The following is a 19,497-nucleotide window of genomic DNA, read 5'->3' as shown; positions in this document are numbered from 1 at the left end:
CATTCGGGATTCAGGCCCATATCATATGTCTTAGTCTGCCAAGGAAAAATGGTTTTTAATTACATAGGATGGAAAACCTGTAATAGCCGGCCTTCATCAGTATTCCTAAATGCTTAAGACAGCCTTTGCCCAGAAACTACGAAAAAAAATATTTACCCCTCACGTCAGAGAACAATCTGAGAGTTCTTTCATGTCATGGCAATCCACTAATCACCGCAACCAAATCACCCATTAAAAAAAACAAACACACATACACACACAAGAAAGAAAAGAAGACATCAATATACAGGGACACAATTGGGCAGGACAAATATGTACACAAAAAACGCAAAACGAATAGCGCACACTTTGGGCGCAAGGCGAAGGCAAGAAAACGAGAGAAATGGCGAAGAAGAAAAGTCAAAACCCAAATTTGCCCAGGCGAGTCCTGTATTTCATAATGCCCTTATAAAGAACTGCCCTATTAGGAGGCATGATGTCCTCTAATCTGGGCCCACTCCTCCATGTGGGACCACCCTCCCTCACCAGCACCATTCTCCCCATATCCATGGCCTCCCAGCTCGTCCCTGTCCTTGTCGCCTTTCTGCGATCATTCCTGCTCTTGGATGATGCACCTTCACAGAATCGCAGCTTCTTTTCGTGTCTGTGCTCCGAAACTAATCAAAAAATCAAAAAAAGGACGCTCTAAAGTCTCAATCATTAATATTGATGGAAGTAATCACCATATGAGAGATCAGAAAAGGGGGTTGTGCGTAGGTACCGCTGAGATTATGCTTGGGGTGGGCATTATGAGGGCGCAACAATCCGCCCATCTCGAACTCAAACTTCTTCATGAAGTTAGAGAAGAGATGCTTGTGAACATGATGAACCAGCAACACCATGCTTCCTGATACGGCACATACCGCCATGAATCCTAATCCCAATGACTCCTCCATCCTTCTCTCTCCCTCTCAATTATTTATTCACTAACGATATTTAATCTTGGGCTTCATTTGCTTCTAAAACAATTGAATGGATGCTCACTTCTTATATCCCATGGATGCAGACGGCAATTACAGGGGGACGAAATCACGATTTGCATAGGCAAACAACTTCACTAAAATGGACAAAGCTTAAATATGGACGCCCTTAATTTAACTACTCGGCTCGCTTTTCATCGCCCATTTATTATCGGACGATTATATTTGACGAGTAATAGAGGTAACGGCCTTATTTAGTGAAGCCTTTTAATTACTCTTCCGTCTTTTCTTTTTCACTCCCTCGGTAACGCCGCTTTTCATCCCCAGAAATCCCTATCCATATTCAACGCTTTATTTAAAAATGGATAGCGCTGCTTTCTTTGGCCAGGGAAATTAATATGGGTAGCATTTTCGAATCACTCAAAAAAGAGAAGAGGAAAGAAGTCTTAGTCGATTAAATTGATTTTCTTTTTTTGGTCTTACTTAATACCCTATATTTGTCTCCATGGCAAAGCGCTATGAGATAATCCTTATTTAATGTAAAATGATCAAGAAGTGAAGTAGAAGACGGGGCGAAGCATGAGATCCAGGAACACGATGCAGGTGCACGACATGGAAAGGAAGAACAGCCCGTACACGATCCTGATTCCCATTGCCGTTTGATCTCGCTCCAGTCTTCTCTCAAAGCTAGCTCAAGGCCTGGATGCTTCAGAACACAGGAGTCTCGCTCGGATTTGGATAAGACGCAGTTCTCCAAAGTTTAGAGATTTTCAAATCATATATCATCCACACGTGTCCTTGCCCGCCACGCACACTTCGCACGTGGCGACTCATACTCCATCACTTTCTAATTTTATATTATATCCGTTTAATTCAAAACTAACTAAATGGCCTTTTTTCTCTCACCTTCCGGTAGAGCATTTTCTGGGCAACGAGATCTTGCGAGTTGCGACTACAATTATTCGGCGACGACCAAGTACATGGGCCTGAAGTCTTACGAGTACAATTATTCGGCAACGACCAAGTGCATGGCGCAGGCCCAACTATTCTGTTTCACTTTCACTGTCTTTTGCGCGGCTTTGTCTTCTTTAAACACAGACTCGGCTCTACCATACCATGTGCTTTCCTGCTCACCTTTCCCTATTGTGGGTTTAGGGGGTGTTTGGTAAAACCAAAACCTAGGTTTCAGGATCACTTTTCTTCAAAACGAGGTAACATCCTCCACATATTTACTTCGTAATCCGTAAAAACACTTCTGAAACCATGGTTTGGTTTCTATCCAAACACCCCCTTAATCTCAATTAACCACCTAATATAAGATTGTAAATATTTACTTAAATTTTCTTAATAATCAATTGAGTTCACATCTGAAAAATTGTTTTGGAATCAGGTTGAAGTCGCGGTAATTTAATCATAATTGTAAAGCTTTAAATAGCAAATAGTGTCATTTAGATTTGACGAAAGCTGCAGACAAATTTGATTTAAAGTCGCGTAGCTTCTACAATTGCTACGAGGCTACGACCTGAGGATGAATGAACAACATTTTCTCAAGCATTTATCGTCTTCAAGCGAGTTTCGGAGAAGAAAATTTTTTGTCTTCTCCGGGAGGAATCTTTTTTTTTTTTCCAGAGAGTGGAATCCACTAATAAGCCGCCAAATATTAAACCACTAAGCCACTATGCTATCCCCACTACATAAGCAGAAAACAATTCCACGTCCGCCTCTATTTTCTGTGAAACCGACCCACTCACCATGATCAATTCTCCTTTCATCTCCGTTCCCGAGCATGGGTTTTCTTTTAAGCCTCCCAGCTGCACTTTCCAAATTCATAGTTACCATCCTATAATTCAATCTCCGAACTTCAATTCTTACAAGCTTCCGTTCTTTTTTAAATGCAAGACCCAATCAAATTTGGCGGGTGATTCTCTAAAAGCTTCTCGCTCTGGAGAATTGCGGGCCAACCTCAGAAAAGTAGGATTGAGGGTGTCCTCCAAATTGGCGCCAAATTTCGAACGAGCCACGGATACTGAAGGAGCGAGGAGACTGGTGGATAGTAAGAAGGAGTTCGATGCGATTGTGATAGGCTCTGGGATTGGAGGGTTAGTCGCAGCGACGCAGCTAGCAGTGAAGGGTGCGAAAGTTTTGGTTCTGGAGAAATACGTGATTCCTGGAGGAAGCTCCGGGTTTTACCAGAGGGATGGTTATACTTTTGATGTTGGCTCTTCGGTCATGTTTGGTTTCAGTGACAAGGTCAGCTTTACTTGTTTTCCATTTTCGTTCTGCTGACTTTAACACTACGAATTTCTTTGTGAATGGCTGAACGTCACATTGGGGAAATGTGAATTCGCTCCTAATGAGGGACTTGCTGCTGCTTTGGTCGCCAGTTTGCCATGCACGATAAATATAATCCTATTTATCAATAAATAGCTTATTTTTTGGCAGATTATGAACAATACTTTGTACCCGTACCACCATTCCATGATTAACAAGTGATATTGAACAAGACCCCTGAATCCTTTTTTTTTTGGTTTGGAGGGGATGAACCTAACGTAAAATTACACCATATTACCGAAAAAATTCATGTACTTATATGGGGAAAGATATTTCCTTTTTGAAGCATCTCACGAGATGTTTGAGGAAAGCATGGTGTTGTGATCTATCAAGCTTAAAATAACTTCAGTTTGCTAACATTTCTAAGAATACCTGAGCCAAGAACCGCCGTGGGCTAAAATATTCAAGCAGTGTTGTTGGATAATTTGTAAACTCTCTTCCTGCTTTAATTGGTATTCTTTCAAGGCTAATCACAGTCATGCACCTCAAACTTGGGCAGGGTAATCTCAATTTAATAACACAAGCATTGGCAGCAGTTGGTTGTCAGATGCAGGTGATACCGGATCCAACAACTGTCCATTTCCATCTACCCAATAACCTTTCCGTTCGGGTGCACAGAGAATATGATAAATTCGTTGAAGAACTCGTTAGTTACTTTCCCCACGAAAAGGACGGTATAATCAAGTTCTACGGTGAATGCTGGAAGGTTTGTCTTTATTGAAGTGACTGCAACTTCCTCAAGGCATTTCTGTCTCTACTTGTACTTGATAACTTAAGATATTATATGCATGGTGGCTAGATTTTCAATTCCCTTAATTCACTGGAACTGAAGTCACTCGAGGAGCCACTCTACCTTTTTGGACAATTTTTTCAAAAGCCGCTTGAATGCCTAACTCTAGGTAACTCAATTAACTGTTGCAAGACATGTGATTTTGTCCCCACCACCTCCTGTTAATATTTTCTGTCGGTTTGTCCATCAACCTTTCTGATGATGTTATTAGTTAGCAGCGTATTATTTGCCCCAAAATGCTGGAGACATTGCTCGAAAGTACATTCAAGATCCACAATTATTGTCTTTCATAGATGCAGAGGTAATGCAACTTGATCCCGTCAACAGTTCATTTAATTTATTTTACTGGCACATTATTGATATAGGTATCATCCATGCAAATTCTGTTTACAGTGTTTCATTGTGAGCACAGTCAATGCGTTGCAGACACCAATGATCAATGCTAGCATGGTAAACTGTTCAAATACCTGTCTGCATTTGCAAGGAATTCTTTCTTTGTACTTCTTGTAGCTTCTCGTATCATATTTCTTCATTGCTTACTAGATAGCAATATGTGAAACTGACTAGAATTTGGATAAGCATCTATAGCTTCTTGTCCTTGTAGCACTTCTGGAAGTACAGATAAATTCAAACATTACTGTCAAGAAATAGGGATAATTTCATTGTTTTCCTCCTCCTTTCATGCCCCTCCTCCATTGCTTATATTTTTTGGCTGCCAGGTTCTTTGTGACCGACATTTTGGTGGAATTAACTACCCTGTTGGGGGTGTTGGTGGGATTGCAAAATCATTAGCAGAAGGTCTGGTTAAACAGGGTAGTGAGCTACGTTACAAGGCAAACGTCACTGGCATTATAGTGGATCAGGGCAAAGCGGTAAGTGAGGAAAAAAGAAGAAGTAAAGAACCAACAAAGATATTTTCAGAAAGGATGTGCTTTGTTTTTGGAAATTATGCTTTGTCTTTTGCAGGTAGGTGTGAAGCTTTCAGATGGCAAGGAGTTCTTTGCCAAAACCATAATATCAAATGCTACTAGATGGGATACCTTTGGTTGGTTTAGTTCAAATTTTGTTCAGTCATTGTCTGCTAATATTTTCTATCTTGCCGTTTCTTGTGTTGCTGTGGTTTGTTTGTTTACTGATATTAATTACAACCGGTGACTTGTAGGAAAATTACTAAAGGGTGAAGCCATTCCAAAAGAAGAACAGAACTTCCAGAAAGTTTACGTCAAAGCTCCTTCTTTTCTTTCAATTCACATGGGAGTTAAAGCTGAGGTTTTGCCACCAGATACGGATTGCCACCATTTTGTGCTTGAGGTAATCTGAAATGCCATCAACTCAACTGGTTGATACTCTTAGTTTTGGACTGAGAATAATCCACTTTACGTCTTCTGTTATTTCCTTCTCTAGAGTGACTGGGCCAGATTGCAGGAGCCATATGGAAGTATATTCTTAAGTATACCAACTGTTCTTGATTCATCATTGGCTCCTGAGGGCCGGCATATTCTTCATATATTCACAACATCTTCAATAGAGGACTGGGAGGTAGGCACTACGGAATACTGGCAGATTAAACCTGGAAACTTGCTTCTCATATGATATTTAAAAACACCTGATTTTTCCTACCCTTGTCTTTCTTTTTTTCTTAACTAATTAACATAAACATCAATTTGGAATTTCAAGAGGTTAGTTATTTCTACACCAGGGAATTTCAAGATCAGAATATGAGGCAAAGAAGCAGCTTGTAGCAGATCGAATTATAAGCAGACTACAGAATAAATTGTTTCCAGGTCTCGGATCATCCATAGATTTTATGGAGGTGCAAGCTATGATCTCATATTTCTTAACAAATCTTGCTGCTATTCTGCTTTTTTAAGCAAACCAGAGACCTTTTTCATTCATATGGCTGCTTGCTTTACTATGTGTGGCGGGCAATTTTAGTTTAAATTTTATCTCATTTTGGTGATACATTTACGTTGGGTTTATAGATCTTTTTATGTATAATATGAAACCAGCCAGATATGATGCATCTAACTATGGTCTCTGGTAAATACTCTGTAAACCATTTTGGAACCCCTCTCACTCGTTTTTTAGGCGAGACACACATGATTCTTTCTGCTAGCTTAATTGTTTGGATCATCAATTAGATTGATGAGAGAATTGTTGAAGTCATTGTTTTAGAATTTCCTGTAGTTTTTGGCTTTTGACCATTTATGATTATATGTTTGGTTCTAAAATTTAAAGTCACTGTAGGTGGGGACACCAAAGACACACCGGAGATACCTGGCCCGTGACAAGGGAACCTATGGACCAATGCCACGCAGCATTCCAAAGGGGTTATTGGGAATGCCATTTAATACCACAGTAGGTTCACTTAAACAAATTAACTAGCAGTTTCAGTTTTAAAACATTATTTATGCTTATCGAGCTCACTAATTAAATCCCCCTATATGATGATGAAATGTACAGGGCGTAGATGGTCTTTACTGTGTTGGTGATAGCTGCTTCCCTGGACAAGGCGTTATTGCAGTTGCCTTTTCAGGAGTTATGTGTGCTCACCGAGTGGCTGCGGATATTGGTGAGCTATCGCTATCCTTTGAATGCATAAAGGGCTTGACATTAGCTTGAAACGTTTCGATAATCTTCTATGTTTGAATATTAGTTAAGGCTTATACTTCAATTTGAATCTTTGCAAGCATTATACATTGCGTTTCATGGCTGAAATGCTACTGGGACTGGTGGATGTCTTAAAAATAACTTGCATTTTTCTACCTCTTTCGTTTCACAGGGCTGGAGAAGAAGTCAGCAGTGTTGGATGCCATGCATCTTCGGTTGCTTGGTTGGTTAAGAACATTGGCATGAAACATGACAAAGGAACAGTTTTAGATACAGGATCATCATTATTATGTAGAACGAGCTTGCTTTAGTGACAGCATGCTCTTCTGCGAATATAGGCACAAAAGTTAACTAGAGAAACCTCCTGAGCTTTCTCAGGATAAAGAAATTTAAAGGAAATGTTTTAAAATAATTTATCTGTAACAGGAAAACAATGATATCAAGTGATTGAGAGTTTTTTTTTGTTTTTTTTGGGGGACAAAAGAGTATTGAGTTTGTGTGTGTCTATAGTTTGGGTCCTTATTTTTGAATCAGCAAGCAACCTGTCCCTGACGGCAACTGAAAAACATTGGAATTCTATCTGCAGGCAGACTAGGGAGAATTTATGCCCAATTTTCTCTTACATAACTTGTATTGATTTTTCTCCTGCTCTTGTTTACATTTTCTTTTCTTTTCTTTTCTTTTTTTAATGTTTGCTGGGGGTCTGGGATTGGATTGTTTCGTGTAAATGGTTCCGCTCCAGTTTTTTTTTTTTTTTTAAAATTATTGATGACTGTCATCCATATTGCATATAAGTGGACCAAGGAATGTTGATTCTGACTAGTATGTTTATGAGCCGATCCTGATTGATAAAGCTCGCTCACTTTTGAGTTTTGACCGCCCAAAGTCTGTTAGAGTTAAGATCTCAATTCGGGTAAAAAGAATCTGGCTAGCAGTTGGGCCAGTGTAATTTGGTGCTCTGGAATCTGATGGTCGATCAATGTTGTTAACATTTCCAGAACCAGACACTTACCCCGACTTCTATTTTAAAAAAAAGAAAGACGTAATGGTTTTATAAGAGTGCTGACTTTCGGTCGTTCAATTTTTAGTTGAAAAAGGGAGAGGGCGAGGAGAAGAAAATGAGAGAAAGCCTAAGGAGGAGATCTAAATTTGAGAAGGGAATCTTTCAAGAATCCTCTATGAATGATTTGGTACGACAAACAAATCATCTAACTCCCACGTTTCTCTTTCAACGCAGCAAGGAGTTGTTCACTCCTCTGTGATAACGACCTTATTTTGAAGGTTCACATATGGTGGTGGGTTGCTGCCCTCGCATTTACAGCCAGCCGTTAAAGAATTTTGGGTTGTTAAACGCCATTGTCATTATTCATGTAACACTACAAAATCGCAATGTTCGACTCAATTTGTTTAACGTATTTAGGGGGCACTGCATAAAATTTACGCGGAACGATCATTTAAGCTGAATTGAACTAACACCAGTCATTTAAAGTTGAAAAATACCAAAGGTCTCTGATTGCCTGAGCTGCGTAATCTTCAGAATTGGAAAATAATAAAAATCTCTGGAATCATCGATCTACTGATATTTCAAGATATCATCGAGCAGGCCTGTTAGCGCTTCAAAATTCTCATGAACTACAGCACTGCAAATTATAAAAGAGATTAATAGAAATCTCTCTCGCCCAAACTTAGCACTTTGTCATGTTCCTTCATTCAATATTGACTCGTTCAAGGAGAGTGGAAGCGCTCAGGCCTCTTTATAGTTGCATGGACGGTTTCAACTTCTGAGCTCCAAATTCACTGAAGTTTCATCCGTCGCAAAGAAAGGTAAGCCAAGAAGCGATAACCAAAAACCATGGCTATCAGAGCAGCCACCTCCGTCCAACCACTGTCAATTCTCATCCCGTTTACGCTTGGTGTTATATGCTCATATTGCACCTTCAGTAGAAGTTTATATGTGTGGTAGTTGAATGACATGTATCGAATCCAAGATATAAATATAGGGACTCTCTGCAAAATTTAAAGAGCACGTGTTAGTTACTTCTATTCCACATTTTAGAGTGCTGAGATCATCTACTTCAATTTCTTGACCATCATATGTATTGGTGGCACTATAAGAGAAATTACGTGGCTGCAACTTGAAGAACAATTATTGTTCTTACCTTCACAAAGAATCCTCCAGCCAGCATGAAGGTCATCACAGTAACTGAAGCCAAAGTTGTTGCTCTCTTCAAGTCCATTAGTGTAGCACCAATGGCAAGTCCAAGTCCCTGCTTCAAATACATCAGTTCTTACAATGATACACTTTATATGTTCGGTTTATCATATAAAATCTTGGTAGAAATGAATACCTGAGCCGCCACGATGCAGAGGAAAACAGTGAGAATGCTGAGGAGAAAGGGAGCTGCACTCACTCTCAAGCCAGCCATGAAATAAACAACAAGGAGGAAAAGCACCGGTAATATCAAATCCAATGGAAGGTCACTCGTGGTCCTAGCTAAGAAGTATGCACTTAGTCTATACATATCAGCTGCACGTTCCTTATTCAGCATGGCTCTCTCTTGAGGAAAGGTGAATATTGCAGTGAACACCGGAAAGAATCCCCAAAACACAGCAATAAAGAAAAGCAGCCCCGCCTGCAATCCACAAAGGTTTAGGTTTATAACTTGGAAGGTGGAATTTATTGCTCCATGTCAAGTCTGAGAACTAATGAAAGTTTACTTTACCTGATCCTGAAGACCCTTTGGTGTGCTGGCATCCGATTGCCACCAAAGTAATCCTAAGATGATTGCAGTGGACAGAACTTGGGTGATTCTCAACCAGCTAAAATAGTCATGTCTCCGCTCTTTGATTCCCCTCCAGAATAGTATGGAATATTGCTCACACCAGCTCGCACCCCATTGTCTTTTAGGAGAAGAAACCTTGGTCTTCACTTCTTCATCAAGGGGGATAGGATCCATTAGCTTTTTCTTCTCTGTTTCTGGAAGTCGAGTCTCATAGGCCTCCACCAAATACTGCATGAGATTCATCTATAGTCAGTTTTTTTTTTTTTTTTTTGCCCTCTAGTGATATTGAAGCTAATGAAAAGTTACCTCATGTACGAGTGCAGGTGATGGTTTCCCATTCCGGGTTTCAGTTGCTGCATTTCCCATCTGTACTTTATCCTCTAACTCTGATGGTACAGATACATCATTTATGTTTCCATTGGCAAGGTCCAGCAAAAATTCTGCCGGGTTCATGGCAATAAGAGGTGAGCATCCTATAGATTGGAAGTAAGGCATTGCTTCTGATGCTTTTCCAAAGTAAAGCAAGCTCCCTTTTCCCAGAAGGATCAACTTATCGAATTTGTGGAACAGTCTGCTAGATGGCTGGTGAATTGTTGTCACTACTGTTTTGCCAGCCTGCCATATTATGATTTGAAGCTTAGTGATAAAGGCAGAGTCATTTGGTGAATCTTTTGTAATGAACGAAAGGCTCGGAGCAAGCACGTACCTCTGCTATGTTTTGTAGCATCTGAACAGTTCTCAAGGCTGTCGTAGAATCCAAACCAGAAGTTGGCTCGTCCAGAAACAAAAGAGAAGGGTTGATTATGATCTCATTGCCAATACAAACTCTCTTCCTTTCTCCACCAGATACTCCACGGACAAAAGAACCGCCTATCATAGTGTCTTGGCACCTTTTTCCATAAAAACAATTTATAATGATTGACTTTGATATGATTATCTGACCTGTGGTCACAATGATATTGGTCTTTAATTTTCACGGATGTTAAGAAATTACCTCTCCAACCCAAGCTCATGAATGACATCTAAAGCTCGTTTTTCCTTTTGCTCCTTCGTGGTTGTCTTTGGCAGTCTCAAGAGTGCTGCGTACGTCAGTGTTTCCTTCACAGTGAGGTGAGGAAACAGAACATCATCTTGAGTCACGAATCCAATCCTGCGGGTCACTAGTATGTGAGCATGATAGTGTACTGTTTGGGATAAAACTAGTCCCGATGGCAGGGCCTTTATCTTTTTATAAATCAATGAGCTTGTTCTTAATTCTCAATTTTAATTTTTTCCAGTTTCCAAGTACCTGCTCTTTAAGAACTTGGAATATGGTTGCCCATTGTAAGTGACGGAGCCACTTACAGTGGGCTGACTTAGCCTGCCTCCAAGAAGATTCAGGAGAGTCGTCTTTCCGCTTCCTGAAGGACCCATCAAAGCCAGAACTTCTCCTGGATTGACGCAACCAGTGATCCCATTCAATATCTCCTTCTCCTCCTTCGTTGTCATGCCTCTGATCACCACCTTGTAACCGACTTCCCTGAACTGCAAATAACAGCACAGTAATTCAACTTCGTTAATTAACGAGAGCGTAAAAACTGAGCTCAAAAAACCACCAAGACAACTTGGAAAAAAAGGAAGAAGAAGAAGAAAAATAGTCATCTAACTATCCATATATACAGCATACCCTTCTTCTCAGCAAAACCATGTCTAACAGCCTCACTCTCATGGCTAAAGCCTCAAAACCAGCAGAGTTTCATTCACCCATGGGCCCTATATGTCTTTCAAGTGTGTGAGAAATTTACGTGGACATGCCCGCATCTCTGTTCTAGGCACACCCACAAGCAATTTAAAATTTTTTTCAACACCAAAGCTAGGCATATACACATATATATACATACACACAAATATGTGTAGTGCACTAATTTTGGTTGATGGATGGTCAAGCAAGAAAGAAGGGGGCGGTGGTCTTGTACGTCAATGTCCTACGAAACGAGACTCCGTACAAGACTGAACCTGGCCATGCTATATTGCTAAGCAAGCCATGTATGTTCTATTTGGCGACGTTGATCGCTAAATGAAGCCTCATCTTTGCCTGCCCAAATACATAATGCAGCACCACATCAATTAATAGTTGCATGCTGCTATTCAATGTTTCAACACTGGCAGACGTTAAGCTACGTTCATCTATATCTAACATTTGAATATAGGCGCATGCAGACGGGGAATAATCAATATTAAAGGAGACGAACCAGTAAGTCACTTAACACACGTATAAAAATGTCCTTACCTGGAGACAAATGGGCAGAGTGGGTTCTGTTTGAAGTTTTGGTTTATCGGCTCCGGCTTCAATATCCTCCGCTGCAATATCCATAGCTAGGTGACCAACCAAACTTTTCTCGTGTAGCATAATATAAATGAAGCAGATGAAAGAAGCTCCTCCTTCACCACTAATTATTTATGAACTAAGCAGTGTTTAACATTGACAGAACTTTTTGTAATTTCAACAAAAATGGAGACATATATATGTGTGATGTTTGAAAGACTTGTTGAGGGGGACGACGTGGACCAGGTCATGGAGATTGGACAAGGCCGTAAAAAAGTCAAACACAGATTTAATGAAGGGACCAGCCATGAAGGCTAGGTGGTCTCCCATAAAATAGGAGGCGAAGTGGCGAACAAACACAAGAGTAGTGCAACTAGTAGAATCGTGAGGACCCAGAAGTGCGACCTATTCGTCGTTTAGGACCATGTCCTCATCATAAATGGGGTCATGTCCCCCACGCGACCGTGAACCGGTGAGAAGAGGGATTCTCCTCGGAATGTCATTTCATAAATGAGTCAACAACAGTAACGTAAATTTAATACGGCGAAGTTTTGTTGAGTTTTCTGCCATGTCGTATAGGACCTTGATGCATGATCGGAAAGTGACATAATAAAAATTAATCCTAATAAGGGCGAAGAACTATGAGCAGGGGATGTGATTTATTTTGGGGACATGTATACAAGATATTATAAAGGAGAAATGTAATGTTAAAATAAACATAAACTGTGACATAAATGAGCTCTGCTGTTCAAATGATGATGGATTCTCAGATCGATCGACATATAAACTCGCCTTTTAATTTATTTCTGGCCACCACCTTTTTTTTTAATTAAATGTAAATATCATATATATGATCACCAGACCATTATTCCTTATTTCTTAGTATAATATACGTAGTACTCTTGATATATGATGACCTCAGTTTGTTCCTTGTCCGATAATGAGCTCATAATTAGCCGCAAGTCATCTCGGGGAATTAGAAAGTCAAACATTTTCAATCACCCGCTTGCAGCATGGGTTGTCCAAATGAGTCAAGTAAGGGTCCATGGACTTAATTATGGGGGGTCCAAAGAATCAATTAAGTCTTGATTTTTACAATTTGGCAATTTGCAGATACTATAGATAGTTGGTTAGAAATAATATTAATATAGAATATAAATTCCATAATAAATAATCACTATTCACAATGTATTTTAAATTAATGTTGATGATTATACTAATTCCTAAAATATAAGATGGCAAAGTAGGGTTGCTGGATCAGGACTTACAACCCTACTGACACCAAACAACTTTTTAAAGATTTTCAGATTGCGAATTTAAACCATCAAAATAATTGTAAGAATGTGAAATAAATGTTAGTCCCCTTATTTCTAAAAATGAAAGCAAAAAATGAATATCACAGAGCAATAATCATAACTATACAAATACAACAGATAGTGCAGATAGATGGAAAACGAAGCTAATTATGAATTAATGATATATTTTGTATAAAAGGCAAAAAAAATTAGAAGCAGTAAAGGGGAGGGAGACGAAGGAAGCAAGGTGGGTGAGAAAGAAGTACTGTGTTGCGACTTTCGGAGGCGGGAAGGAGGAAGAGTCACTCATCGTTAGGATTTGGACCGTTAATCACGGGCTGTTGGCTGCAACTTGGTGAGCCCTGGACCCGATTGGGACCTAACTGGGGCAACCTCTCATTTTGCTTTGGCGATCGGCACTCATCACAGTCACGGACACGTACCACTAGCGACTGTACTTTCTAGCGCCTCCTAATAAAAACAAATTACGCTACGCAACGCACTCCCTTATTTAATTTGCCGCTTTGCCTTCTTTTGCATATTACCCAGACACCCTCCTCACCTCCACTAATCCCGATCATATCACCCCAGAACTGGAAATCTATCTCCCAGATATAATAGTAATTTCAGACTCCATTTCTGTTAGCCGTATAGCAGCCTTAAATGAAGGTCAATAATAAGGTGTCCTCGTCCATGCAATGTTGTGTATATATAACTAGAACAAAACCACATGAATGCGACTAAATTAATATATGGATGAATTACGCACCCACGCACATGTGATGAGAAAGGGAAAGGAACGTACGGATATCGTCGTCGCTGAAGGGTTTGGAGTCGGCGATTTCGTCGGGAGGAAGGGTGAAACCGGTGAAGGAGAAAGAAAGGCCCAGGCTGGCACTCGAAGCTCGGCTAAGAGCCGCGCCGCTGCTCACCTCGTCCAGCTCAAACTTCAGCTGAGCGCTCCTCGACTTCCTTATGTGCGTGTTCTTCCCTCCTCCGCTTCTCCCCGGCGATGCCGCCGTCATCCGACGACTTGACCTCCTCGACGGAGTGGCTCCGGCGCCCCCGGCTCCTGCCTGCTCCACCACCAACCCCATCGATTCACTTGAAGATTGCGCCTTCAGAGACTCCACCAGCTGGTCCGATCTCGTTCTTGCCAGCCCCCCGGACGTATTTGCTTTCTCCATCATCACCCACTCTCACCTGTCACCACCAAATCCAAAATCTCTTTATCCATTCAATCTACACTCCAGAATGCCAATATATGTCACGCACAGACACTAGCTCAGACACACTTTCTGGTGTCTCTCTGAGTGTGACTATAACATTCCAGCATAAAGATTAATCGTTTACATATACATACCCGAAAATAAATATGTTTGTTTCATTGTTATTTTCCCTCCATATGAGATGGAGAGGGAAGAGGAGGGAAGAATATGAATGCTGCTCTGTTAGTCTATGTATATAAAATTCGGGGAGAGGATAAGGATGAAAGGACTAGCAGAAGAAGAGAGCTGGAGAACCAAAAATGTACTTCAGGAATCAGGAGTACTGAAAGAAGATAGATGGCCATACATAATGAAATAACTGTTAGATCAGTGAAAAAGGAGATGCGCAAAATCAAAAAGAGAAACTTTGAAGTATTTTGCGAGAAAGATCATTGAGAATTCATGGATCTTACCGTTTCAGTGCCAAAGTAGAAGAGAAGACCTCGAGAGAGAAAAGCTTGTGATATATATGTTTGTAGAGGCCAGCGCGCAGCTGAAATGATCTTGCCCCATCCTGTGGAGCATCCCGCCCCCTTATAAAGGGGCAATTAATTCCGGACGCCCACCAAGTTACCATATTACCCTTATGCTTCCTCACAAATATAATTTCTCTATATATAATTGCATCTTTAATATTTGTGATGAGAAATGGACTACTGATCTGACACATCACGCGCACATCAAACTTATGGGGATGGGAGTCCGTCCCCAATATTCTTCATGACATCAATATATATGAGTAAATATGTATATATGCATGATGTCTTTATGATGAATATGTGTTCGTATTTATCTCAAACATGATCTAAACTGTTGGCAGCCAATTTAATTAGTTTATATAGATTTTAATTCGTTTTGTTATATTTATTTTAAACGAGAATATAACTTTTTATATTAGCAGAGTGAAATGATTATGATTATATCATTTCCTGCTTTGAAAAAAAAAAACAACAGAAGAAAATAGAATAGGATCTCAATTAAGATGCAGCCTCCAGAGAAGAAAATAAGCGTCTTAGGGAGTGTTTGGATAAAAACAAAAATATGGTTTCAGAAGTGCTTTTACGGATTACGAAGTAAATATGTGGAGGAGGTTACCTCGTTTTGCGAAAAAGTGCTTCTGAAACCTCGGTTTTGGAGCATCCAAACAGAGCTTTAGTCTGACTTGTGGTGTCCTGAGGGTGGTTCAGAGAAGAACGAATACAGTGATACAAGCAATTCTCATACAAGAGGGGGCCATCATGGCCGTACACGTGGCAGCAGCCTAACAAGACGCTAATTTTGCATGCAAGTAGTGAGGATTTAGGACGTTGAAGGTTACTGTTATTCTATAGTATACTAGAGAGTTGGAGCTTGAGGTGGTGGAGATGGAGAAGCAAACTTTTGGTGTTAATGAAGAGGCTTAACCTTATGCGGGGGCGGCTTGTGGCTCATGTGCCGGCTAATGAAGTGGCCATATAATGCAGACAAATTAAAGGCCACTTGAAGGGCCCTGCATGTTTGGGGGAGAAAGAGGCCTTTGCCTTTCAAATTCGAGATTACCTATCCACCAGGGAATAGCTTTTTTATCAACTTTGGAGTTTTGCATGCAATCAGATGTGCACGTTTTGGTTCTGGATCAGAGCTCTCTCCCGCGTCTGCTTCCTGTTAACAATTCTATGAGCCTTGCATGACGATATCTTGCCCTCAGCTTCTTCCTCTCGATCGTCATTATGCCTTTTATCGCCATTTTAAATGATGCTGATTTGATTTCAATTCACTTGCCCCCCTTCGTACGCGCCCATCAGTTCGCGAAATTTCGCAGAAGCTTGCTTCAAAGCTTCAGCCCCATACACATCCAACATATACTTGTGTCGTTATTTTCTTGTACGTAGTACGAGCTCTAGCTTGGGGCAATTCGAGTATCAAAGCTGGTACGCTAGTGAGTGTGTGTGTGTGAATATGTAGACATTAATTCTCAAACTTTCCGTAACAAAGTACTCCACAAATTTGATGGACAAATATATCAATATATAGAGATCATTTATAGCGGTCTATATATATAATTAAATGCGCCTCGTAAAAAGATTATTTCTGGCCTATATAGGAATACGAATGCGACACGCAGCATCCATCCCCGGATTTCAGATTTCTCTTTCGAGAGATGTCTAACCAAATTAAATTGACTCCTAAGTTTTATTGCCATTTGGTAATTATTTTTCTTCGAATTCCTCCAAACAAATGGGCGCGCACTAATGCGCAGAACATGTATATATGTATAAAAAAACAAATTTACTCTTTCACGGCCTAAAATTTGAGGGCGACTCTTTACCGTTAAAGACAACTGACACCCATATTTTTAATTACTACTACTAGTGTGTGATAGCTACAAATTACCGTTTGAGCCAACTAATTAAAAACCATATTAGACAAATACTATCTCTGGTTCTTGATATAAGAACTAGTTGACTAATTTGAATAGATTAAAAAATAAGCTAAGTTAATTATTTATAATAAATAGGAGTTTTCTTTTCTAAAATATCCTTATTGACCAAGTGTATTGACTAAAACTATTATTATTACAAGGACTATATTGAGGGAAAAAAAGGATAACTATGAGAGATAAAGTGGATTAGGATCTTATATTTAAGATTAAAATAAAAGTCAAACAAGTTCTTATATAAAGGATCAAAGGTAGTGTATGGTTAAGGCTTAATATAATATTTAGTCCTCAGGATTATCTTCATTTTGGTTTTGGTCCTTCAAATTTCAAGTCATAAGTTTTGCTTCAACTAGTAAATGGTCCAAATTTTTACTAAGTTACGGGGATCAATGTTTTAAATGAAAATAAACTCGAGGGGATAAAATCTATGGTCTGAAATTTAAAGAACCAAAATCAAAATAAAAACAAATTTGATAGAACAAAAATTATATTAACCTAGTAGTTAATCACTTCTCATTGGTTCTGTTGAGATAGTTATATATATAGAGAGAGAGATGAGAGAAAATTTTCATTAGCAGAAAGGGAATAGGAGAAAGTGATCGATCACTAGTGTAGATTGATACAATACCTTATTGTGCAAATGAAATGTGGCTCGCATGTTATAATATTATTAGGAGTTAATATGTTTTTTGGTATTTTAAGTTTGCACAAATTTTAATTTTAATTCTTTAAATTTTAAATCATAAATTTTAATTTTTCAAGAGATAAAATAGTCTAAATTTTTATTAAATTGTAAAAATTAATATTTTAGACAGAATAACACTTGATGGACTAAAAAATTTTAGAATTTGAGAAATTAAAATAAACTTAAAAAAATAAAAATTAAATGAAACCCAGGAGATTGTGGTTTGATGAGCTGAGAACGAGGGTGGGAAGCAAGGGCAATAAAGTAAACTGAGAAGGGAAAGAGATGAGTGGCGGACGGGAGAGTGGGTGCCAAAAGGAGATGTTTGGTGGTTCTGACGAAAAAGAAGCTCTCTGACCCTTAACTGTCTTTTGCTGTGCTGGCGCCTCATGGTTGGCCACCCTCTCTCCGCCACATCTCGCCACGTGTTACCGCCCTTGTCCCACCATCCCACCCAGAAAAAAAATAAAAAATCCCACTCTTAATTCTCACTGAGGGCGCAGTTCAATTATTAATTAATAATGATGATGTAATGATCAGGGAGGGAAGCGAAAGCAAATCACGAATGAACGAACGAACGCGGGGCGAAATCTGAATGCGAGCAAATGGGAGTGGGCGGTGCCCTCAGTGGGCGGGAAGCTCACATGACAAGGACATGATGGCGACAGACACAGTTGTCTCGCTTTGGTCCACTCAGTGACAGTGCTTTTTTCCAATTACCCAAATTTCTCCCTAATTTCGAATTAACTAATCATTTTTCCTTTCATTATCTGTGCATGCTAAAAAAGAAAGGAAAGTGCGCCCATGGCCATAAGCGGAGCATATCCTTCCTTGCCCGCCACGTGTGCCGTCCTAAATCCACCGACGACACCTCGGATCCTCCTCGTACACGTGGCCACCGCAGGGCCGCGTCTTCTCCGACGGCCTTCCACGTGGACCCCTCGCCTTCACGTTTTTGGATCCTTTCTTTGCTTTTGTTTCATTTCCAACCTAACGGAAATGGACAGTAGAATTTTTCAAAGTATGCGCTGTTGCTGATTAATCACGCCAATTTAGCCCCTTCTACATAACATATGTGTTTTCGCTATCCATGGACCAAACAAGTTTTTCAAAAGCAAATTTATAATTTATTATTAATAATAAAATAAGAATATATCGACACTCCTTGATTGTTTTAAATAACATGAATATGGTACAGAGAAAACGAAATATGGAATGAGGAATAGATAAAGATGAGAAAGAAGGAAATAGAAAGGGAGGGGTGAAGGAAAAGAGAATCCAGCTGCTGGACCATCACAGAACACACAAAAACAGAGCACATGCCTACAAAAAGGCAGGAGCCATCAATCATCCAAAAAGGCATATCTCAACCTCTATCCCTTATCCTCCATCCCACTTGGCTGGGATCGGTCCATCATCACGTCGCAACAATACTTCTTGGTCTAGCTTTATTAACCTTTGCAGTCTTTTTTGGGTAATTATTCTCAGTTTATTACTTTATGTAAAATAATCTTTACCATCTGTTTTGACGCGTGTTGTTCTGTCACTGTGCATATTAATCACCCTCTATGCCAAATAAATACTGTTCTATTTTAAACTAATTGAATCATATGATGTGATGTGACAGCGGATTGTGATGAATATAGAAAAATAGAAAAAAAATGGATAAAATTGTCAAATTACATTCAATCTGTCTGCCATCTGCCCATCTATCAGTCTTTTACAAAATTTCAAAACCCAAACTAATCACCAGTCAATCAATTACATTGATAAAGATTGTAGGATGTGACGTTAATAACAAATTATGGATAACGCGGACTAGCTTCATCTTAATTACTACCTTCGGTCTTTAATATAAGACTCTATTTGACTTTTATTCTGGTCATAAATATAAAATCCTAATCCACTTTGTTTCTCATATTTATACATTTTTTTCAAAGTAGCCCTTCTAGCAATGATAGTTCTAGTTCATACACTTGATTAGCAAGGATATTTTAAGAAAGACAACACCTATTTAGGGCAAATAACTAACTCAACTTACTTTCTTAATTT

At 39.5% G+C, this 19,497-nt stretch overlaps 3 protein-coding genes across 8 annotated transcripts; 1 reads left to right on the top strand and 2 right to left on the bottom strand.

The window, feature by feature from the left end:
- Positions 1-41: 41 nt before the first annotated feature.
- On the bottom strand, positions 42-1,455 carry LOC114740851 (uncharacterized). The gene is made up of 2 exons (XM_028929096.1): positions 761-1,455; positions 42-650 (listed from the first exon to the last, which is right to left on the bottom strand). Exons 1-2 carry the CDS (start codon positions 933-935, stop codon positions 400-402), a joined length of 426 nt encoding a protein of 141 aa, XP_028784929.1. The 5' UTR covers positions 936-1,455; the 3' UTR covers positions 42-399.
- Positions 1,456-2,618: 1,163 nt separating this feature from the next.
- Positions 2,619-7,439, top strand: LOC114740772 (prolycopene isomerase, chloroplastic). Of its 3 annotated transcripts, none has more exons than XM_028928990.1 (13): positions 2,624-3,209; positions 3,790-3,996; positions 4,090-4,189; positions 4,299-4,381; positions 4,474-4,530; positions 4,800-4,952; positions 5,047-5,125; positions 5,243-5,391; positions 5,485-5,619; positions 5,780-5,893; positions 6,328-6,438; positions 6,544-6,652; positions 6,863-7,439. In XM_028928990.1, the coding sequence occupies exons 1-13, from the start codon at positions 2,712-2,714 to the stop codon at positions 6,934-6,936; spliced, it is 1,869 nt and encodes a 622-aa protein (XP_028784823.1). In that variant the 5' UTR covers positions 2,624-2,711; the 3' UTR covers positions 6,937-7,439. The 3 variants fall into 3 exon arrangements, 2 of the variants coding, with proteins under 2 accessions (XP_028784823.1, XP_028784824.1); XM_028928991.1 differs by having other exon boundaries at positions 3,157-3,222; XR_003739714.1 differs by lacking the exon at positions 6,863-7,439 and having other exon boundaries at positions 2,619-3,209; positions 5,780-5,864; positions 6,544-6,650.
- A 594-nt stretch (positions 7,440-8,033) lies between these two features.
- On the bottom strand, positions 8,034-14,851 carry LOC114740771 (ABC transporter G family member 22). Of its 4 annotated transcripts, XM_028928987.1 has the most exons (12): positions 14,755-14,831; positions 14,437-14,624; positions 13,879-14,276; positions 11,743-11,813; positions 10,762-10,997; positions 10,468-10,623; positions 10,180-10,363; positions 9,780-10,088; positions 9,414-9,701; positions 9,039-9,323; positions 8,850-8,957; positions 8,034-8,697 (listed from the first exon to the last, which is right to left on the bottom strand). In XM_028928987.1, the coding sequence occupies exons 3-12, from the start codon at positions 14,261-14,263 to the stop codon at positions 8,485-8,487; spliced, it is 2,235 nt and encodes a 744-aa protein (XP_028784820.1). In that variant the 5' UTR covers positions 14,264-14,276; positions 14,437-14,624; positions 14,755-14,831; the 3' UTR covers positions 8,034-8,484. The 4 variants fall into 4 exon arrangements, with proteins under 4 accessions (XP_028784820.1, XP_028784819.1, XP_028784821.1 ...); XM_028928986.1 differs by lacking the exon at positions 14,437-14,624 and having other exon boundaries at positions 14,755-14,851; XM_028928988.1 differs by lacking the exons at positions 13,879-14,276; positions 14,437-14,624; positions 14,755-14,831 and adding an exon at positions 11,140-11,547.
- Positions 14,852-19,497: the final 4,646 nt, after the last annotated feature.

Source organism: Neltuma alba, unplaced genomic scaffold (assembly GCF_004799145.2).
Source record: "Neltuma alba isolate B1F8T4 unplaced genomic scaffold, ASM479914v2 tig00003187_pilon, whole genome shotgun sequence".
Taxonomy (NCBI): Eukaryota; Viridiplantae; Streptophyta; class Magnoliopsida; order Fabales; family Fabaceae; genus Neltuma; species Neltuma alba.
The sequence above is the reverse complement of the archived record's forward strand: the minus strand, read 5'-3'. Positions and strand labels throughout refer to the sequence as shown.

What these genes read in the sequence shown, in the direction of transcription:
- LOC114740851 (XM_028929096.1), bottom strand. Translation starts at nt 935, where the DNA reads ATGGAGGAGTCATTGGGATTAGGATTCATGGCGGTATGTGCCGTATCA. An exon ending in CCCCAAGCATAATCTCAGCG is followed by an intron (nt 651 to 760) that starts GTACCTACGCAC and finishes GATTAGTTTCGG; the next exon opens with AGCACAGACACGAAAAGAAG.
- LOC114740772 (XM_028928990.1), top strand. Translation starts at nt 2,712, where the DNA reads ATGATCAATTCTCCTTTCATCTCCGTTCCCGAGCATGGGTTTTCTTTT. An exon ending in CAATGATCAATGCTAGCATG is followed by an intron (nt 4,531 to 4,799) that starts GTAAACTGTTCA and finishes TTTGGCTGCCAG; the next exon opens with GTTCTTTGTGACCGACATTT. An exon ending in TAGTGGATCAGGGCAAAGCG is followed by an intron (nt 4,953 to 5,046) that starts GTAAGTGAGGAA and finishes TGTCTTTTGCAG; the next exon opens with GTAGGTGTGAAGCTTTCAGA.
- LOC114740771 (XM_028928986.1), bottom strand. Translation starts at nt 14,263, where the DNA reads ATGATGGAGAAAGCAAATACGTCCGGGGGGCTGGCAAGAACGAGATCG. An exon ending in CACCTGCACTCGTACATGAG is followed by an intron (nt 9,702 to 9,779) that starts GTAACTTTTCAT and finishes AATCTCATGCAG; the next exon opens with TATTTGGTGGAGGCCTATGA. An exon ending in TCTGCATCGTGGCGGCTCAG is followed by an intron (nt 8,958 to 9,038) that starts GTATTCATTTCT and finishes TATTTGAAGCAG; the next exon opens with GGACTTGGACTTGCCATTGG.